General features: G+C 49.1%; 1 protein-coding gene across 5 annotated transcripts in view; it reads right to left on the bottom strand.

The window, feature by feature from the left end:
* Nucleotides 1-10,041: 10,041 nt before the first annotated feature.
* Nucleotides 10,042-22,407, bottom strand: part of PYROXD2 (pyridine nucleotide-disulphide oxidoreductase domain 2) — a 29,719-nt gene continuing 17,353 nt past the window's right edge. For 4 of the 5 annotated variants that reach the window (XM_058543723.1, XM_058543724.1, XM_058543722.1 and 1 more), the window contains 8 exons: nucleotides 21,069-21,210; nucleotides 20,532-20,666; nucleotides 19,151-19,223; nucleotides 18,736-18,892; nucleotides 16,465-16,619; nucleotides 15,641-15,747; nucleotides 14,025-14,145; nucleotides 11,948-13,224 (listed from right to left, as the gene is read on the bottom strand). In XM_058543723.1, coding sequence (XP_058399706.1) covers nucleotides 13,154-13,224; nucleotides 14,025-14,145; nucleotides 15,641-15,747; nucleotides 16,465-16,619; nucleotides 18,736-18,892; nucleotides 19,151-19,223; nucleotides 20,532-20,666; nucleotides 21,069-21,210 — 961 coding nt within the window. In that variant the 3' untranslated portion in view covers nucleotides 11,948-13,153. Of the gene's footprint in view, nucleotides 10,958-11,947; nucleotides 13,225-14,024; nucleotides 14,146-15,640; nucleotides 15,748-16,464; nucleotides 16,620-18,735; nucleotides 18,893-19,150; nucleotides 19,224-20,531; nucleotides 20,667-21,068; nucleotides 21,211-22,407 lie in introns of those variants that run through there. The other variant, XR_009220479.1, reaches the window with a different exon arrangement.

A 22,407-nucleotide genomic window follows, 5' to 3' on the forward strand; every position in this document is an offset into this window, starting at 1 on the left:
TATGATTATTATGAATGAAGGGTTTAGAACAATGTGGGGAAATGCTTGTTATGAGTTGTTTACAGTTTTGTAAACACAGGGTGATCAAAACTAGAAAAAAAACTGCTTCTTGGGAAAAAGCCCTCAATTCTTTTCTGAAGTAAAGGGTTAATGTTATGTGTTATGTGTAGTTATACCATTGTAGTTCTCTCAGTGTTTTCATCTATCTGTCAAGCAACAAAATATTATCAGTGTTTGTGCTCGAGAGCTGTAATCATGGGTGAATTTTTTCTTTTGTTAACTTTATTACATCATTCCTTCTTGTTTATTGTAGCAATACTAGAAAAGAAATAAACAAAGGTAAAATAAAATAAAACATTCATGATTCTGCCCTGCATAGATAACATTTTGTTGTTTTCTTTCCAGATATTGTAATATGCAGGTAGACACGTAAGTACATTTATTTTATAAAATTGGGACCACACTTTGCATCGGGTGAATATTTGTAACCAGGGACCTGGCACTGGCGGGTGCCATCCTGGCCTGGGGAAGCTCACTCTCTCCTCTGTGTGGAAGGTCACAGGCAATCAGATCACAGAGTAGTTTGTAACCCAACCAACTCTGCGTGTCGCATCTATAAGAAGATGTTAAACACAAGAGCAGAATAATATGCAACCTTCTCAGTTTCTGCAGAGGAAGCCCTTCCCCTGGTAATCTGATGAGCTCTTTGCTTTTGTCTTAGAAAAAACAGTGAAGGACAGGACGGCTCATGGAGTCTCTTGCCCTTGCCAAATGGTGTGTGGACGGGAAAATGTCGAGTAGTCCTGCTGGAAGCACTTGGCCAAGAACAGCTGCCTGGGGGAGAAGAGGGGGGGTGCCCGCCGGGGCTCCCCCACCCTCCTGGTTCCCAGACATCATGCCACCCTCTCCACACCCGAGCTGTGTGCCCACCCAGGGGAGGGAGGCCCCAAAGCCTCTGATCTGCTGTCACAGAGACAGGAAAGACACAGAGGAGAGATTGATGGGGAACTGCCTCTTCTCTTCTGTTCCCAGCCAGATGCAGGGAGAGGTGTGAGAGGGGAGATACGCAGCCCCTGGGGGCTGAGCCACTCAGGGGTCCTGTATTAGTTTCCTGGGGCTGCCTGACAAAGTACCACAAACTGGGTGGTTTGAAATAACAGAAATTTATTTTCTCACAGCGCTGGAGCCTCAAGGTCCAAAATCAAGGTGTCAGTAGGGCCATGCTCGCTTCCTCGCCTCTTCCAGGTTCTGGTAGCCCCACGTGTTCCTTGGCTTGTGGCAGCACAACCCAGATGTTCCCTACATCTTCACATGGCCATCTTCCTTCTGTGTCTGAGTCTTCTCATGGCCTTCTCCTGTGTGTGTGTGTGGGTGTGTGTGTGGGTGGATGCGGGCGTGAATTCCCTCTTATTATGAGGACATCAGTCATATTGGATTAGGGTCCGCCCTAACAACCTCATCTTAACTTGATTACATCGGCAAAGACCCTATATCCCAATAAGGTCACATTCACAGATACCGGGGGTTAGAACTTCAATATATCTTTTTGGAGGCCAACTGAATTAATCTTCTTTCATGACACAGAAAATCTTTTTGGGGTTTCCATGGTGACTATAGCTTTGGAAAAGTCATTTAACTTCTCTGGGCCTCGGTTTCTTCATCTATTAAATGAGCTAAAGCAGTGATTTTCAAGGTGTTGGCCTTGACATCCTGCTGGGAACTAAGTGTCATTCTGATGACTATGAACTGACCCAAGAATGCACATCTTTCCTGTGGTTCCTGCAGGTGACTCACCCACACGGTCCATGGACTTTCCTCCTTACCTACAATTAAAAGCCACTTGCCAGTAACCCACAAAAATTTGGTATTCATGAACTAAAATTAACGTTTGCAGGGTTTTACTAAGGACTCAAACTTGTTATTCCACACTGTACTTCGTTAGCACTGTCCTAGTGACCCCGGGGTACAGCAGAGGGAACCCTGCCTGGTCTTTTTGAGCCATCCGCTCACCTTTGGGATCACTGTCAGACAATGCTCTGCTGCTATTCATACGGTTTTAATGGCCGATTTTTTTGGAAAGTGGGTGACCAAGTCCTTCTTCCTGGTCTGTCTAGTCTGGAAGCTCCACTGAAACCTGTCCATTATGGGTGATCCTGCTGCCAAATGGTCTGCGGACAGGAAAATGTCGAGTGGTCCTGCTGGAAGCACTTGGCTGAGAAGAGCTCCCTCTGGGAGAAGGGGAGGGGTGCCCGCCAGGTCTGTGAAATACCTGTGGCAGAGCTTTCAGCATCACAGCAACATGCAGCCGCCACAGTACGACAACCGAATGACTGGTGGCGTGGTTCCCTGACCAGGAAACGAACCAGGGCCGCAGCGGTGAGAGCACCGAATCTTAACCACTAGACCACCAGGGTTGGCTACACTGTGCTTTGTACATAGGCAGGATTTCTCCAGTTTTTGGAGGTATATTTTTAGTTAGTTCTTCAGCAGTTGTTTTGAGTTGTTGTGGTTTTCTATTGCTGTTATTTGTACTTTTCACTTATAAATTACTATTGATTTTGTGCCCTCGTTATCCATTTTAGTCTGATGAGAAGTTTTTGGCTTGTCCCAGAGTGGGTATTTTGGGCCTATAAAATTGTCCACTGTGAAGACGGTATATGTAAATGAATCGCAGGTCAGGAAGTACTCACTCATATATCCCTATTACTGAAGGAGATATACACATAATCCCTTACGGTTTCCTTGTGTGGTAGAATGGCCAGCCATCCCAGTTTGCCCAGGACTGAGGGTTTTGCCAGGATGCGAAACTTTCAGTGCTAAAACTAAGAAAATCTGGGCAACCTGGCACGACTGGTCACACTACTATGTAGGGACACTTCATTGGTGGCTTGCTGCCTGTGGATTTGTGCTATTCTAATAGCTTTCATTTTACAATCAGGGTTAGTACAATAAAATTAGTAAGGTTATTTTTTATTTATTTATTTTTGTGAGGAAGATCAGCACTGAGCTAACATCTGATGCCAATCCTCCTCTTTTTGCTAAGGAAGATTGGCCTTGAGCTAACATCCGTGCCCATCTTCCTCTACTTTATATAGGACACCGCCACAGCATGGCTCTACAAGCAGTGCGTTGGTGTGTGCCTGGGATCGACCCAGTGAACCTCAGGCCGCCGCAGCGGAGCGCGCGCACTTAACCGCTTGTGCCACCGGGCTGGCCCCCAATAAGGTTATTTTTGAGACACAGGGCATTCATTTATAAGATAAAATCAAGTGTATAATGTCAGGTTCCTCTCTTAACATAAACAGGAAGTGAGTCATATATGTTGCATGTTCTATAAGTTCAGTGCAACAAATTCATTTGTTTCCTCTGCAATTCTCACCTCCATCCCTCTACTTACCAGACTCAGGGGAGACATGGAATAGCTGAGACGTTCATGCTCTTTGGCCACGCTCAAGTGGGTATAGTCAGAAAAGCTTAGGAATCTCTGGATAAAGGACTCATAAGAATGTTTCTCCCCTCCAACCCTGCTGCAGCCTCTGGTTGCAAATCCCTCTTGACTTAGCTGAGATCCTACACAAATGCAGAGTGAGAAGCACAGCCTTATGAAGCCTCCCCGGAGGTCCTTACGGAGAATTACCTAAAGGGTAGGTAATTCTCCCCACCTTAGGGAGATTTTGATATTGATATAGCCTCCTTTGGATCGTGTTCAATATGGATTCTCTTATTTGGCTCCACTGTTTTACAGGAAGTGGGGAGGGGAGGGAAGGAGAGCTGCTATTTATTTACGTGTTCATCTTCAGCATGTCAGGACTCGAATTAGGGGCTTTTTGCTTTTGACTTAATTTAGTCCTCACAACAACTCCGTGAAGTGTGAGTGACCCCACTTTGTAGATCGGGAAGCTGCCTTGGCCTAACTTACCTCAAACCCTGGTCTCCCCACCATGCCCTGCAGCCTCTGACATTCCAAAGAACACAGCACCTGACTCACCTGAACAGAGGTCACTTTCACATTGCAAAAGGGGAAGAAGCCTTAAGAAGCCCAAACAAACAAACAAGAGGTTGGCAATTTAAAAATAAAACCAATTTGTACTCAGCTTGGAATGGAAGCTCCTGATGGGTCCGTCCTTCGAATTCATTGCTCCCAATTTACCCCAAATCCTGAGAACCCCTCCCCTACTCTTCAGGTTGCATTTAGGGCTCTGTGGGCTCAGGGGGCATTGTGGCCACCATAAGAGGTGGCTGACCCATCAATGGGAGGCAGCTTTCCACCCGCATGTCATTTCCTTTTCCCAACTTGGAATGTCTTTTCTAACACAAACATTTTTATTCCTTATATTTCCAGAGGAGTTGTCCTTGAAAGTGGGTAGGTGACCGTGTTGCGACCTGATATTTGCTCAGCCATAAGGGTTTTCTGTCCCCTGGCAGGGAGACTCAGCATTCCAGACAGGGTGAGTGGTGGACTGCTATTTATTTAACTGCTAATCCCACTTATGTGAAATTAATTTGCTCTACTATTATAACTCACCTTGCTTCCTGCTCTGATGGGCTCCTATAATTTACACCTGACTGCTCCATTATGCTCCTGCTTCCTGGCTAAGGGTTGGGAGCTGGGTCTCGGGGTGACTCACATTAGGAGGTTGTTTATACAGAGGAGAGGTTTTCTCATTATAGACTGAAAAGAGTTACTATAAAAGCAGTGGTGGTTTTTAAATGTTTTCCTCTAATAACCAGTTCCCCTTTACACCATCCCTTTCCAAGGAAGTTTGTTTACTATTATTAAACTTCTTCCCAACTCTGAATATGGGCTGCTCGAGTTTACCCAAGGTGCAGAGGAGTCTCTGGCTTCTCAAGTCGAAACCCAGCCCCTGGGTTCCCATCTGCCTCGATCCTTGATGACGTGTAGGTCAGCTGCACGGTCCCAAAGCAAGTGCTCATGGCAGAGGCTTCCAGGCTGCTTCGGAATTAAAGCCTCTTGGGGCCATTAGTTACAAGGTTTTACAAACATCTCTAACAAAAAGCAGGGGCTGCCTACTAAAGCTTCCCAAATCCAGGTCCCATGCCAGGGTGTCTCACCTTTCTTTTGGCGGGGGTTAACAAGGAGCCATTGGCATCGAGGATGCTGGTGGCAGGGCTCTTCTACAGAGGCCAGAAGGAGCCACACTGGCCTCCTGCTGACACGCCCACATTGAGCTCCTGGCCTGGGCAGACAGTTGGGGGGTGATAGTCTGAAGATCTGGTTCTAGCCTCCTGCAGACATTGTCCCAATTCCTAACTCACTTCTATCTCTGAACAGCTCGTTTGGGTACATTGGGAGAGAGCCAAGGGAGGGAATGAAGGCAGTCCAAAAGCTTGCTGTGGATGGTCTCTGCCAAAACAGTGAATGTGGTCACTTAAACAAGTTAAGGGGCTTCACACCCTCTGACATGTGTAAAATCCCCAGTGTCTTCTCAGACAAAGCCAACACTGGCCGTAGAATGAAGCCCGCCTTCTGCCAGGCATTCGGGTTCTCAGTAGCTTGAGCCTTTTATTCCGTCTTGTTTCCCATCATTGCTTTTCACAAAACCCCCTCCCATCCAACTGTGTGCTCCTGGGCTGTCTGTCCGTTCCCACCTCCCTGCCTTTGCCACATGGCACCCGGGAGGAACGAGAAGGCCCTCCTCATCCTTTTCACTTCTTGAGTCTCTTCACCTGGGTCTAGGAATTGAGCGTGATCTGACTCTAGCTCAAGTCTCCTCTTCTGAAGAAATACTTCCTGGCTCCACCTGCTCACAGGCAGCTCATCTCTCCATCAAATTCTGCTAGTGTGCTTTGTACAGATTCCTATGGCACTGGAGATCTTAATAATCCTTATATCATGTTCTTTGTCTCCCCCACTAGACTGTAGATGCTCTGAGACTAGGGACCATTGCTTCACATTTCCAGATAGTCCGACACATAAGTAGGTCAACAATCAGCAGAACTTAATGATGACACAACTAGGTGTTTACTAGTTGGATCCAGAGTGGAGCTTCTTGCTTAGAACATGACTTTTGGTGTCAGAAAGACCTCAGTTCAAATATTGACTGTGTCGACTCCCAGCTCTGTGACCTTAGGCAAGCTATTTAATCTCACTGGGCTTGTTTCCTCATCTGTGAAAATAGACACTCAGTGTAGTTGGCTCCTGGATTTGTTGTGGATTCAAGTGAAATAACGCATGTGACATGCATGGTGGGTGCAGTGCCTGGCACAGAATCAGGGCTCAATAAACAACAGCTGTCATTATTATCTGCTTCTTTTTTGGGCTGGTGCCCAGGTACCTCTGTTACAGCAAGACTCAACAAATAGCAAATTAATGGAGATGTTGGTTTTAGGGGAGGCATCCTAGAGAGAATGTTGAAGTGAGTTTTGGAGATCCAACAAGGAGAGAAATCAGAGGTTAACCCAATCCTATGTCTCCCAACTTTTCAAAAGCCTGCAGACAGACTAGCTTTTAGCTGATTCTCCAGATATTGCAGAGCTTTTCCCAGAGGCAGGTGAAGAGTGACTGTGCATGACTCTAACAACCTGTACTTGTCACCTCACCTTGAACGCAACAAACAGCCCCCAAGGAAGGTAGCTCCAATTACAGTCATGGAGTTGGAAGAGCTCTTTCAAGGCAGATTGATTTATTGGACCAACAGCCCACACACAGATTCTGCCTTTGGCAGACTGCCCTGCCTGCTTCCTTCTCTCTTGCCCTGATATATTGATCTGTGGGTGTGAGTTGGTGTAGTTTATTGTAGAGGTGTGTGTATGTGCTGTGTCTCAAGATGGAAGCTCCTAGCTTGGGAGCCCTCTCTCTGAGGGATCTCCAAACCTGAAACTGAGGGGAATCTTGCTCCGTTTCTTTTTATGGTGGCTTTAATTTCATTCCTCTGCTTCAAGTGGGCCCAGAATGTTCCAGAGTGCCTCTCACCTGTTGGAACCCTCTGTTTCTAAGTGCAGTAACATGTCAGTCTGTAAGGAAGGAAGAAAACTAGTCTTTGTTGTGTGCCTTGTGCCAGGCACAATATCACTATCCCTGTTAGTCAAAAGAAACTGAGACTCAGAAGAGTTAAAGAACTTTCCCAAGATCAAATGGCAGTAGAGCCAGGATCTAAACCCAGATGTGTCTGACTAATGAACCCAGTGATGGCTAACTCCAGGCTTAGCCTTGCTGGGACACAGATGGCTAGCCCAGGAGAGACGTCCAGATCACAGGGTCATTTTTAAATGGAAATACTTTGAAATATAGGGGCACAATTTCAATCCATATCATCAAATATATTTTGTACCCACCATGTGCATGGCTGTTTGGCCTCCCTTGTATCATCTATTGCTGTGTAACAAATTACCACAAACTTAGTGTCTTAAAACAAGACATATTTATTATCTCATAGTTTCCATAGGCCAGGAGTCCAGGCAAGTTTAGCTGAATCCTTTGCTTAAGGTCTTGAAAGGCTGCCATCAAGGTGTTGGCCAGGGCTGCATTCTGGTCTGGAGGCTCGACTGGGGAAGGATCTATTTCCACGCTCACATGGCTGTTGGCAGCATTCAGTTCCTTGAGGTTGTAGGACTAAGACCTTCAGTTTTTTGCTGCCTGTTGGCTGGAGGCTTCTCTCAGATCCTAGAGGCTGCAGAAGTTATTTGCCATGTGGGTATTCCCCATGCGGCCACCTGCTTCCTCACAGCCAGCCAGGCAGAGAGAGATTCCTGCAAGATATCATTTTTGTGACATAATCACATACATCCATCACCTTTGTCATATTCTATTGGTTAGAAGCAAGTCACAGGTCCTGTCCACAGTCAAGGGGTGGGGATCACAGCCAGGCATGAACAACAGGAAGCAGAGATCACGGGTGAGGGGGCCCTTGACGGTCTCTCCACTACATCCTGCTCATCCTTTCCGCTGTCTTCTCCTTTCTTCCCCTCCTCTTTCATTTCCCCATCCTCGTCTGTCTCAGACATAGGGCTTTGTCAGGAAATAAGAGCCATACAGTAATGAGGTTAACAAGTACAGTGGTCCTCCCTTATGCATACAGCATGCACTCCAAGACTCCAAGTGGAGGCTTGAAACTGGGGATGGTACTAAACCTTACAGTAGTCCCTTATTAGCCTCAGTTTCGCTTTCCTCCTTATCTGTGGTTTCGGTTCCCCATGGTCAACTAAGGGAGGACTATTGTAACATCACTTTGTGCCAGGCACCAACCTACTTTTATTTCTAACTTTCTATTGAAGTATAATAAGAAACATTCTAAGTGTAGAGCTCGGTGAATTTTTCGGAGACTGAACATACCCATGTAACCATCACACAGCTCAAACAGAAGGATATTACCAGCACCCCAAAGCCCTTCCCAGGCTCTCTTCAAGTCCCTAACACTCTCAAAGGTGAGTCTCTAACAGCATAGATTACTTTTGCCTGTTTTTGTACCTTTTATAAATGAAATCCTACAGCCTATATTATTTTTTGGCTGGCTTCCCTGACTCAGCATAGTATGGTGGCATCTGGCTCTCGATGGTTCATTCTCATTGCTGAGTAGCATGCCATTGTGTGAATTTGCCACAATTTACTTATCCATTCTACTGTTGACAGGCATCTGGGTCGTTTCCAGTTTGGAGATATTTTATTAGTGCTGCTATGAGCAGTCTAGTATGTGTCTTTTGGTGAACACCCGTAAGCACTTCTGTTGGATACACACCTGGAGTGGAATGCTGGGTCACAGGGTATGCATATTTTGGTGGGCTAGCATCATAGCCCCTTTATGAGCGGCAGCATTTGAGCCAGACCCACACTTCCTCCAGAGGTCCTGAAAGATCAAACTGGCACAGAAGAGAGAGCATAGGTCTGGCTCCAATGCTTTTTCACTATTGACAACCCTCTTTATTACTTTTTCTTAAGAGACCTTTTGTTTTGAAAGATTTCTGCGTAACAAGCTACCAAACAAATGTCGTTTGCTCAATATAATTTAATTCATCTTCCAATTCTCCTATGAGTTGCAGACACATCTAACCAGCTGCAGAGCTGCTGATCCAAGAACCTGCATAACAGAAGTGGCGTAATTTCAGACAAAACCAGAGGAAGTCCGGGTTTGGGTTCACCTCTGTAGCACCCTCACGAGAACCCAGGATTTCTGTTGGGCTGTTGAAACACTGAAAATACGCCACCCCTCCCCTTTGTGATGTTAGGGGAACTTTAGGAGATGAAAAGCCCAACCCCTCCACTCAAGGAAGCTAAGACCCAGACTGTGTCTGAAATCCTTTGATTTATGAGCAATAAATATATATTAATGCATAAGTAATTCACAAATCATTTGGACTAGGCCTAGATCATCATTTTAAACAAAATTTCAAAGCCCCATCCATTTACTTTGAGCTTGTTCTTAAATTAAGATAGGTTATATGAAGGTAGCAACGAACATTTTCCAAACTGCCAAGTGGCCAGAAAGACTTCAGGCCATTGCTAACACTTGGGCGGACTGGGTTCTTCCCCAACTGTCTCTCTCTTTCCGTTCTTCTCCATCGCTGTCTTTCTCTCTCTCTCTCTCTCTCTCTCTCTCTGGTGTCTCGCTCTGTATGTATGATATACATTTATATATATCATACATACATCTCTAACATATATATAAATATATACATACCTATATATTAGAGACAGAAAGATATCTCTTTATAGCTCTATCTATAAAATTGGGATGTTTTTTATTAGCATTTTTCCATGAGATTAAAAAAAGTAATTTCAAAAACTTTTTAAAAAATTGCTGTTTGATACTCCATCACATGCAGTTACCATGGTTAATTTAACTAATTCTCTATTTTGGGATATTTAAGCTGTTTCCAATATTTTGCCATTGCAAATAACACTGCGTGAATATGCTTGTACCTCAATCCTTGGGGACACCTCTGATATTCTCCTGAGGCTCAGTGACAAGATGTTGACTAAGCCCCCCAAATGGGTTGGCTTTTGGAAGTTGGCTTTTCAGTCTCATTATCAAATACAGATTTATGCTGCTGCCGACAGCGTATGGGAATGTCTTTTCTGCTCATGCTGGTAATTTTCTATTACAAATAATTTTTCTCAGTTTTATAGGTAAAACATGATAGTTTGGTTTTATTGCATTTAATTGATTCCTAGTGAGGTTAAATATTTTTTAAGATTTGCTGTCCATTTGCATTTCTCCTTATTTTGTGTTTTGTGCTCCTTTTTATTTCCCACTTCCCCACAGAAAGCCATGCTGTGCTCGGGCCACTCTTTCCCTGCTGCGTCTCTGCCTTTACCACAGAAGTCATATCAGTGTCCACAGAACTCAGCCTTGTCAAATGCTTTGCAAACAGAACATGTGTCAGAAAAATGCACACTGACAAGGCCCGCAGGTGGCTTGGCCAGCCACATCTGTCATTCCTCCGACTGGGACACCCGGATTCCACCCGGAGCTGTAAAACTCACACCTCACCCAGACTCGACACCATCACCCAGGGGCCGTCAGAACAGGAGGGGCTGGCTACATTACCTAACGACTTAACCAGGTGAGTGTCACGTGCCTCAGAGGAAGTGCTCCCTACTGCCTTGGGGAAACGGGCAAGCACAAATCAGGTGACAATACGGCGCTGACTTATTATCCTTGTGAGAGTTTTATGTTCTGAAGTCGGCAAGGGACCCATTGCCCGATCCACGGCCAATTTGCACGGTGGTCGCCTTGGGGATGCTCAGTCCGCCTCGCTCAGCCGGAGGGCAGGCTGGGGGCTTGTAGGAACCAAGGCACCCCACAGGGCGGAGGCCTGATCCATCATGCATCGTGGTCTGGATCAAATGCTATCTTCCAGAGACATGAGACTGAGAGAGGAAGTCACCAAACAGTGGGAAATTCTTCCTCTCCGTGTGAAACTGCTCTTTCGCCTCTTCTGGCCTCCTCTGAGTTCCGCCTCCTTTAGAGGGAATGTTTGTCTGGACGGCAGCTGTGTCCTGGGAGACATGATAGAGTCATTCAAGTCAAATAGGAGTCGTTGTGGAAAAGAGTAGCTTTCCCACCTTTGCTGGTGCTAATTAGCAATCAAGGCCAAGGCTGAACTCAATGTCCCATAATAAATGATGGTATATCCTTACAAGAGAATATTAGGCAGCTATTAAAAATAACGTTTTCAAAGAATTTTTATGACACTAAAAAATGCTCATGATGTGAAGTAAAATGAAAGAAAGAAAGGTGTAAAACCCACATATAAAATATAGAAAATGATCCCAATTATGTGAAAGACTAGCTAGAAATATTGTAAAATGGTAATCGTGATTATCTCTGCAGGTAAGACTATGTTTCAGGTTTATGTTCTTACTTATTATATTTTAAAAATTTCCTACATTAAGCATTTGTGACTTTTGTTTACCAAAAAAACAATCTCTGATATTTTGAAAGACCAGATGTGATCTGCCCCAGCCCCCTGGGGATTTCACAAGTTCCTATTTGTTACTCAATTCTGCTTTCTCTATGCCAGTGTGAGGAACGGGTGTGCTGCGATGGGAACAAGGCAACTGCCTTCCCAGAGGATGAAGACACGGCTTACTAAAGATGCTAGCCAGCACTCGCCCTCAATCCCACATCTTCCTATCCTCCTGTCTTCCTTCCTCCAGCCCTTCCTCCTCCCTTCCTTCCCTTCTTTCCCTTTCTCTCTCTCTCTTCCTTCCTTCCTTTCCTTTCCCTTTCTTTCTCTCTCTCTTTCTCCCCTTCTGCTTCTTTCCTTCCTCCCTCCTTTCTGCTCTCTCTCTTTCTTTCAAACATTTTTTTCCCCTTGAGCCCTAGGAAGTCCTTTGAGAAAAGAAAATCTTAGAACCCAGACCAAAATCAAATTTTCAACAAGCTCAAAAAGCTAGTTGTACCAACGACGACGGCGGGGTGGGAGGTGGGGGGGTGGGGGGGGGTGAGGGGCTGGTTTGTCAGCTCTTCTTTTGGAAAAAGCTTGGTGGATCCAGCGATTGCCCTGCCCTGGTTGCACTGCTTCCAGCGGGCGGGTTTCAACTCTGGGTGCCAGGTTGAAAAAAGAATATTGAAAAGACTGCCTTCTGCAGAATACAAAATGACAATAACATTGTCACCAACAATATTAGCAGCAAGACCACTACCACGTACTGAATGCTTATCATGTGCCAGATACTGGACCAAAACATGACCTGTTGTCTTATTTGATCTTTAAAACAACTCTTCTACAGATGAGAAATCTGAGTTTAGCGAGGTTAAGTAATGAGGTGGGTATATCTTAATCTCTATAAATTTCCCTGGGGAAAGGAGTGAGGAGATGCCCCAGAGCACCTTCCTCCTCCTCTGCCAGTGGGGCCCTCTGGACCACAGCCTTGGCTGCTGGGATTGGAGAGGCTGGCTGAGAGAGTTGCATTACTATGGGGATATTTGTATGAATCTTTCTGACCAAGAGTGACAACCCACCTCACTTTAGAATAACATAGGTTTATGTGGGAAGATTTTAGTGATGTGACAGGTATGGCTTGCTCATGGGAAGTAAGAGATTGAATGCTCTAGAATCAGGATGTGGGCTCTCAGGTGGCCCTCAGCTGCATCCACTCTGCACTCACCCTTGACTGCGGTTTGCCTGACTCTGGTGGTTCTGATGGCTTGAGATGCCAAGCATTGTTCAGACCCGTGGGGCCGGTGGATGACTTTATGGGTCATGGGGAATTGGGTCCTTTCTTATAGTTGGCCAGGACTGTGACAGCAGTAGCCTGGGCCTCACCAGGGCAGCGCCCCCATCAGTGGGTGGGGGGCCCAGCAGGGAGAAGGGGGGATGCTTGTTGGTCGAATGGACTCTTTGGAGGTGGTGTTGTGAGGACACTGAGAATCCTGGACAAGTTTATCCCACATATTATTATACAGTCATACGTGATTACATAATTATGACATATTACCTGTGCTACTAATATATGGAAAAAATGCAAACTATTTATATAAAATATTGTTTTGAATAAAACAAAATCAGTTCATTCCTGAAGTCATGGGCACAAGGTTAACTATTACCGCATGCATCATGTACGTTTCTTCTAAAATAGCGGCTGGAGCTTGAGGACATCTGCCTCCAGCCACAGCCTGGGAAGCTGACCCAATGGGAACTTAAAATTGCAAAGGTGAATTCTTCTTCCTGGGTCAGAGGTGGTTCAGGGTCACATGCTCTTGAGGTCCCTGAAGACCATGTGGGCTGCATTGCGTCCAGCGGCTCCCATGACACCTCCTCCTGGAAGGGAATCTCCCGTGAACCAAAGCTGTACTCAAACCCCCACCCCGGGAGTGGGCAGGGCCAGGGCCCACAGAGGAGCCAGCGACAAAGCAGAGCAGGGATTCTTGAAGGGTGGTGCTAGGGCCCTGGGCGTCGGAACTACCTGGGACGACTATGAAGACAGATACTGGGCTCCCCTCCAGGCCTCCTGCATCAGAGCGCCAAGGAGGGGGCCGGGCGCACGGTCCGAGCAGGTGCCCCCCCTCAGTCTGAGAGCCAGGGTGCTGGCTGGCGAGACTCAGCACGTGAAGCTAAAACACGAGACTAAGGGAGAGGGGCAAGATGTGGAAGTCCAGACCCTTTCTGGGAGGCTGGGGCCCACAGAGCTCAGAGAAAGTGTCAATACGACATGGCAGCCTGGGCGAGGTCAACGAGGCCTGGAATAGGCACAGGGAAGCATTTTAATATTGAGAAACTCAACTTGATAGATCCTCAGTGGTCTAAAATACAGAGGGGGAATTTAGGGACAGGGGTCTCTCACAACACAAAACTGGAATTTGGAGAGATGCCTCTGGGACGTATCCTCAAACCTCAACGGGGAGGTGTGAGCGGCCCCGAGGGCTGTGGCCGGCCTGACAGAGGCCACGACTGTTTGTTTACCCGTGCACATGGGGTGGCCTGTTCTCATGGGAGCTCCACGCTCCTCTCCCTCTCTCCCTGCCTCCCCCATCGTTTATCCTCTTCCCCTGTCTGCCAGCCTCTGATGTCCAGCCAGCTCTCACAGCGCACACCGTGTACTGGGACCGAAGGTCACTCACCAGGATGGGCCCCACTTCCGCAGAGATACAGGCCCCGGAGAGGGCAGCGGTAGCTGGAGTGCAGGGGCACGGGGCGGGCAAAGTAGAGCTGGTCCAGGACCATGGCGCAGTGGAAGATGTTCTGCGGGAGGCAGGGCCACAGTCGTCAATGTAGGAGCGCTCGGGTCTTAACTGCTTTTGCGGGTTTCTCCCCCTCCCCTGTTCTCTGAGGAAGGTTCTTCTCCTTCCAGGATGTTTTCTTGGGTTCTTATGGTGCAGAAAGGGGAGGGGAAGAGAGAATAGGTGCATGTGCTGGGGCTGGGGGTGAAGTTTTCTAGAGGCATTTTTTCAGGCAGAAAGAAGGGTAGGGAGCATCTTCAGAGTGTGAGGAAATGGAATGGAAAGCAAAGGGAGATTTGAAAGGTTTTGCTGTGGACTATGAATCTCCTTCACTCTGTTTGAAAAATAGAGGAATGTGACTTATTTTGCCTGCTGGCACATGTTTCTTTGGCCAAGACATCCATCTGAGCCTGGGCCCTAGGAGTCCAAGCTCCAGCAGAATCCTAGTAAACGGCAGACAAGGGGCACTGGGACCCGAGCTCGGCTCTGCTCCACTGGCCTGGGTCAGACCAGCCGAGGAGGGAGGCGTGTGGGATGGGGGGAGGTCAGAGTGACAAGAAGACCAGCATCTGCTGGCAGTGACCACAGGGATGTCCTTCCTGCTGCCCCTTCAACATGTCCCAAACTGAGCTCATCTTCCTCCTTCAAGTCTGCTCCTCTCCCGTCTTCCCTGCCTCAGTGGATGACACCACCTCCCTCTCCTCGGCCTCCAGGCAGGATCCTTCACATCACCTCCACCCCGACCTCTGCACGCACACTGCTTCCAAGACTTCTCAATTCTGCCCGCCCCACGCCTTCCACATCCCTCCACCCCTTTCCCTGCGCGCTGCCTGGCCTCCTTCACTCTACATCTGGACCAGCACTGTCCAATAAAATGTAACGGGAGCCACACGTGTAATTTTAGATTTTCCAGTCACCACATTAAAAATTAAAAAGGAATTGGTGAAATTATTGTCCATGATATATTTTATTTAACCCAAGAGATCCAAAATATGATCATTTCAACATGTGATCAATATAAAATTAAGGAGACATTTTACTTTTTTTTCGTACTAAGCCTTTGCAGTCTGGTGTGCGTTTCACATCTGCAGTACATCACATGTCGGCCTAGCCACAGGCAAGTGATCAATAGCCACATGAGGCTAGTGGCTGCCATGTTGGGCCTGGCCTCCTAACCCATCCCCCTGCCCCCAGGCTCAGTGAGTGTGTGATATTGAAGGGAAGTCCGAGGACGTGCTGCCGTAAGGAGGGGAGCACCCTCTGAAGGAAGCCAGATGGGAGAGGCTGACCCGGACGTCCAGGCAGAAGGGCCACAGTCCTGGTGACCTTCTCAGCAGCCCGTGTGTGTCTCCTCACTCCTCCCCCACTCCCTAGAGCTGACCATTTTCTGTCCCCTCTCCGCCGTGGTCTCGGCCACTGTCCTCCCTCCCCGATGAAGGCTGGGTGTGGAGGGCACGGCCAGGGAGTGGGGGTGCAGGCAGAAGAATGGGAAGAGGGACCCCCAGGCGTGTACTCACCCCGCCAGGAAGCCCAAAGATTCTCTCCAGGTCAGGCGGAGTGAGGATGTCTCTGCCCACCACGGAGCTCTTGAAGCCGGGGGCGTAGGCCTCGAGGCAATCGAACACTGGGTGCCGAACAGCAGGAAAGGAGACGGTGTTGGGAGGAAGGAGAAGAGGCGTTATGATGGTGCAACTTGGCAAATTTACTAAAATTCATTAAATGTACACTTAAAATGGATTTATTTTATCATATGCAAATTATATCTCAATAAGCAAAAAACAAAAACAGTCCACAGGCAAATAAATAATTCAGTACAAAGGCCTATGGGCCTCAGGCTAGTCCAGCCTCCAACTCTTTCCCATTTCCTTACCCCAACCCTAAACACCAAGTTGCTTATCTCCCCTTGAATATGTAAAGCTTTCTTCACCTTGTTGCTTTGCTCAAGTTGTTTCTTTTGATGGAATGCCCTTTATTCCTGGCCAACTCCTATTCATTCCTTTAAAACCCAGTTCAAATATCCCTTCCTTTGGAAAGCTCTCCCTGTCTCTGGCTCACTGCTTTCTCCTTTGGCTCACACGGTATGTTGTACTGTGAGATTGGCTTCTTTATTAGTCTCCCCCACTGGACTGCGAGCACCTTGAGGGCAGGAACTGTGTCTTTTTGTCTTTCTTAGCCCAGTGCCTGCCAGGATTCAGGTGTTGACTTGGGTTCCCTCGTGTTGACTTCTCTCCCTTTGGGACAGAACTTGCAGGTGTTAATTCTGAACGAGGCAGTCGGGAAGGGAGGGGTCCATTCAGGCTGCACGGCCACTCTGGAGACAGGAGGGTCTGGCCCTCTTTACCTCTGTCTGCATAGGCGTTCCGCTCCTGCTCGTCCCAGACCTTGCCTCCAGCCAGGGTGTAGGGAGTGTACTGAGTGAAGAGGGAGACGACATGGCAGCCGGGGGGAGCCAGGGTGGGGTCCAGCGAGGAAGGGATGCAGAGCTCAATCACAGGCCTGCCACACAGGGAGGAGAGAGGGTCAGGTCTGAAGAGCAGCAGCTGCCCGAGGGAAGGGCCTGGGAGCCGCTCCGAGATGCGGACACCTCAAAAGGAAGGCCTGGGATGAGAGGACGCCAAGGCCGGGCAGATTATCTCTGCAAGGCCACGGTGGCTGTTTGCCTGCATGGGCTCAGTGATCACTAGGACGGTCCAGGCCACCCCTGGGGAGCTCCCCCAGCCCCTCTGAATGCGTGGCCTGTCCCTGCCTTCCCCCACCACACAGGCTGCCCTCTAACCAGGGGCTCAAATGTCTCCAGGGTCCAGACAACACGAATGAGCGAAGGGGCCAGGCCTGAGAGCAGGAGCTCAGGGGCCAGATTTCAACCCCGCTCACCCGGCCTGATTCCCTTTTCCTGGGCAGGCCGAGCACAACAGAGCTGCTGGGGCTGCCTGACACCCAACAGAACTGCAAACTGTTTCCTGCCCCTCCCTCCCACCTTTGCCTGCAACACCTGTTCTACTCGGAGCACATTTTTCCTCCGATCTCCAAATACGCCCATCCTTCGAGGCCAAGTGGAATGCCCCTTCTCCCTGCATCCCCCACTTGCAGTTTCCCCTGAACTTAGACGTCCACTAAGCATTTCAAACGTCACTTGTCCAACCTGAATGCCAGGTGTCCCCTAAACCCTGTTCCTCCTACACACCATCTTCCCTGTTCAATAAAGGGAAGCACCACCTTCCAGTGGCTCCTCCTTTTTGCTCACACCCCACTTCCCATCCAAGTATCTCGCCACTTCTCCTCGCTTCTGCTGCCCCACCCGGGTCCAAGCCACTGTCCTCCCTCCCTTGGATTCTGCAAGAGTAACCAATTACCACAGGTGCCCTTTTTCTCCACACAGTGGCCAGAGTGGCCCTTCTAAAATATAAGTCAGGCTCTCCACAAACTTTCCTGGAGTAAGGGCCAGGAGCCATCGACAAGGCCCGGCAGGATGTAGCAGCTGCGGCTCAGACGCCACTTCCTACCCTTCGCTCCCATGTTCTCTTTCTCCAGCCCCTCTGGCCTCATCCCTGTGCCTCCAACACAGCAGCACACTCCTACCCCAGGGCCTTTGCACCTGACTTTCCCTCTGTCTGGATGTTCTTCCTCAGATACCCACAAGACCTATATTCTTGCTTCCTTTGGGTCTCTGCTCAAACGTCACATTATCAGAGAGGCCTTTCCTGACCTCCTTATAGACTGGCAAACCCTCCCCTCCCCTGACCTATTCTTCTGCATGCCCTCAGTGCACATTTGTTGACTGTCTTATCTCCCAACATAGAAGGGCAGTGACCTGAGGGTAGAGGCCGTGCTGACTTTGCTTGCTGCTCTGTGCCCAGGTCCCTGAGCTAAGCCTGACCCAGACTTGGGCCCCAAAATATTTATGAAAGGATAAGCGGACTTTGCCCTCTACCCTTCTCTCAGGGCACACAGCCTCTTCACCTCACGCTATAAACATTTGTGTGCCTGTCCTATGACAAGCTTTTGTCTGTTTCATGCCCTGCCGACTCCCAATTCTCTCATCTTGTACCTAAGACAGAGCCAGGCACAGAATAGTTTTTCAACATGTCTTGGTGGACAGTTGATAGTATGGAAAGATGCTTGTTCCTGTAACGTCCCTGCCTGTTCCCAGAAGGATGGAGATACAGCTGCAGTGGCAGGTGGGAAATGCTTTTAGGAGTTTTGCATGAAGGCGGCTTATCAGAGATAAGAATAAGAATACGGAATGAGGTGACGGTGTGCCCTCTGATGGGCTGTGGGAGCTGAGAAACTCCTGTTCTCTCCCAGGAAGCATTTTCTCCAGTTCTTCCCAAATCCCAGTGTGTTCTCCCTGCGGTCCTCTGCCCCTTCTGCTAACCTGTGACATGTGGCCCAATGTATCCTGCTCTTCATCCCTTCCCTGCCCTGGCCCACAGAGTCCTTGCTGGGGTGCACTTTCTATCCTTAGAACTTCGGGACAGATTTAGGCAGATCCTAAGTCACTGTGAATGTTTGACCTCAGGAGGCAGAGGCAGTCCCATGTCTGGACAGTCACCCCCACCCCCCGGCCATGTGTAAGAATATCCCAGGGACACCAAGCCCAGGGTCCACTCACCTGCGGGAAGGCAGGCCACCCATGGCATCTTCAAAGGCCTGATGGAGGAGGAGGGTGTTTTCACAGTTCAGGTGGATGGAGCACTGGTGATGGGGCAGCAGCTGGCCGCTGGGAGCGTTGGGGGCTGCCAGGAAGTCAGGCAGCCTGTCGACAGCCACTGAGGGACCAAAGAGGAGGGTCAGGGTCCAAAGGCCTGTGTCCTCAGCCCCCCAGGATCCTCTTTCTCTACCCATTGCCCTGCTCACCCAAATGGTGGACTGGGAATAAAAACTATGAGAAAGTGTTCTACCTTCAAGTCGGGGGGAGGCTGGAGGTCAGGGAATAGATATGATGACGTAGGCCAGGTTTTCCCAGATTTGGAGATTTCTCACTCGGATAATGTCAAAAGAGCTCTGCAGTCCGGGGTGTCTCTTACCATTGATCTTGGTAACAGGGGACTGGGTGTCTAGCTGGGAGATTCTTTCCACGAACTCCTCAGGAAGCCACTCCTGCAAGAAGGTTCCATGAAAGGCCTGGGGATGGCCCAGGGGAGCTGCCTTCTTCCTTTGCTCAGACTGGTCCCTCAACCTCTACCACCAGAAATCCTCTCCATCCTTCAGAGCTCAGCCAAACCACCTCCTCTATGAAGCCCTCCCGGACCCCCGCCTGCTCAGCACTAACCACTTCTTCTTCTGCCCTCTGCCAGCTGTCCTGACTATAAACGGCCCACATCAACTCCTGCTTCGGATATGGCCAGTGGGCTGCAGGCCTTGTTTCTCTCTGGTCTGTAAGCTCTTGGAAGTCTTGATGATCTCAGAATTGCCTTAACAAGATGCTTTTGAATTGATGTTTGTTGAATTTTATTAGCAGAATCACTCAGAAAAAGTGGTGCTTGTCCCCAAGAATAATCCCAAGAGTGGTTGGGAGATCCATGCTCACAAACATATTATCATATCTTCTGCGGACAAGGTAGGTGTGGACAATCGCAACAACTGCCCCAAATCCTCATCCCTCCCTGTATGCACGCCCCCTTGTAACGCCCTCCCACTGTGACTCTGGGCTTGACCATAAGACAAGGCCAATGTAAGGAAATAGGATGCAAACAGAAGCCTGAAAAGCCCTTGCATGATTGAGTTTGCTCACTTCTGCCCTCTGCCAGACCCTGAGAACATGCCTGGACTATGGTGCTAGAAGACGAAAGACACATGGAACAAAGCTGAGTCACCCTGGTCATTCTGGCAGAAACCGTCCTGGACTAGCCACAGACAGTGATCCCCGGGCGTGTGAGCGAGGCCAGCCAAGATCAGCAGGGCCCACTGTTGACCCACAGCTGATGGAAGATGCACGAGTGAGCCCAGATCAGCTGAACTCAGCCAAGATCAACTGAATTCTCCAGCTCTGTGTGCTTCTTGGTATATGCCCAGGGGCTGTGTGATTGGTTGTTACGCAGCATTAACATGGCTACAGATCATTGACACAGACAGTGGAATTAGAGTTGGTCAAAGGGAGAAGTCAGGATAGGAGGAAAGTTGTAGAAATAACTCTGGGTGGAAAGTCAGACTGGGTTCTAGCTCCAGCTCTGCCAATTGCCAGCTTCATGGCCCAGGTTTCCTCACCTCTCTGGACCTTTCTCCTCACCTGTGAGGCCTCTTCCCTGTTGCTACCTGCCCGTTGGGTAAGGGAGAGAAAAACTGGCTTCCTCAAACGTGGAGAGACCTGGTGCTTGCATCTCCCACCCTGACGCAGTCCTGGCTCCCTCGATCCCCCCATGTCCAACCCGTCTAGGCAGACATCTCACCTCACCCCAAAGGCCTCACCTGGGGCGTCAGCTTCAGGAAGGTGATCTGCGGTGACGCGTTGGACAGCACCACTCTGCTCCTCACCTCGGAGCCATCTTGTAGCACGACTCCTTGCACACGCCCTCCACTGCTCACCTGCACCTTGGCCACTGTCTAGAGCCACCGGAATGAGCCCCAGAAACCCCCAGGAAGGGAAATGCAGGCTGGACCTCGGAGGATTTCCAGTGTCTGTGCTGCTCCTAGGCACTCGCAGCTTCCTCATCCCGAATCCACCCTGCCCAGCTCTGCAGCTCCTCGGTGAAGCCTTAGCCTACCCTCTCCAATGCGAAGACCCGGCCCAAATGTGGGTTAGGGGCTGTGAATTCAAAGGGCGCGGGCAGAGAACTGGGACTTGGTTGATAGCTGCTTATCCACTAACAGGCTGCATAACCCAAGCCCCTTGATTTGGAGCCCCCTCTTGTCCATCAGTAAAACGAGGGACCTTCCGAATCTGAGATTTTGTTCATCCTGGGATCCTTGCCAATAATCAGGGTAAGGGGTAGAGGGGCCGTTCACCTTTTCAGTGAAGATACTTGCTCCATGCGCAGTGGCTGAGCTTGCGATGGCATCAGAGAGGGCGCCCATGCCACCCTGGACGTAGCCCCAGGCTCCCTGCATCCCCTCCAGGCCCCCCATCACGTGATGTAGTAGCACGTATCTGAGGACAGACCATCAGAATCGCGGCTGGAGGTTGGCTTTCATCTCCCCAGAGTTCTAGGCCGAAATACTCCTTTCCATCTTGTACCTTCAGCCTCTCCCTGCCCCCATCCAGCCCTGTTTCACTAGCCTTCCAAGGAGCTCTAGGCTGTCGTAAGAGCCCTTTGCTGCCCCCAGTCCACATTCTCTCCCTGTGCAAATGTTGTCTGTGTGCAGACCTTAGTACCAACGATGTAGCCAGCTCTGTCCTGAGCTCCAGCCCATATGTCTCACTACCCACAGCTATCTCCATCTGGATGGGTTTTGGGCAGTCACCTTAAACCCATCCCCTTTTCCCCACTCCCCAACCTGTTTCTCCTCAATCTTCCCCATCCCAGTGATGGCACCTTCAGTTTCCAACAGAAACCTGGGTGTCAGTCTTGACTCCTACTAGTCCCTCACCACCTACATTCAATCAAGCGCTGTCAACTCTGCCCCCTAAAGAGCTTTCCAACGGCCCCGCTCCCTGCTGCCTCTCCCCTGGCCCAGGCCACTCTTCTCTTCCTTAAACGGCTGCAGTAACGCCCTCCTAATTGGACTACCTTCTCCCACTCTTTCTTCCTTGCAGACCTTTCTCCACACAGAACCTGGAGCCCGATCTCAAAACCCGGCTATGCTCCTGTCACTTCTCTCCTTTCAAACCTTCACTGGCTCTCATTGCTCTTAGGGTGATGGCCAGTCTCTGAAAATGGCCTCCAGGGCTCCTGCCTGCTCATCAGCCTCATCCCTCACCAAGATCCCCCTCGCATCCCACACTCCTACCAAACTGGCCCTCTTTCAGTTCCTTGAATGGACCACATGGTCCATTCTCAGCTCCCAGCATTTGCACATACTGTTCCAGCAGCCTAGAACCCCCTTCCTCCCTCATCTTTTGTTTTGCTAATTTCTCCTGCCCTTAGAGTCTCAGATTAAACATCTCTTCCTTGTGGAGGGCTTCTCTGACCCTGGACCCGCTTGCTTCTCTGCTGTATTTCCCCTATCATCACACTCCCAGGCTCCACTATCATTACTTGCTCTGTGTCTGCCTCTCCCATTAGGATTTCAGCTCTGTTCACTGCTGTATCCCCAGCGCCCAGCCCAGGCGGGTGCTCCATCAATACTTATTGAAAGAATTAATGAAGAAACAAATTACTTAAAGGCACATTTCACAAACTGGGCA

Source organism: Diceros bicornis, chromosome 6 (genome assembly GCF_020826845.1).
Source record: "Diceros bicornis minor isolate mBicDic1 chromosome 6, mDicBic1.mat.cur, whole genome shotgun sequence".
NCBI lineage: Eukaryota > Metazoa > Chordata > Mammalia > Perissodactyla > Rhinocerotidae > Diceros > Diceros bicornis.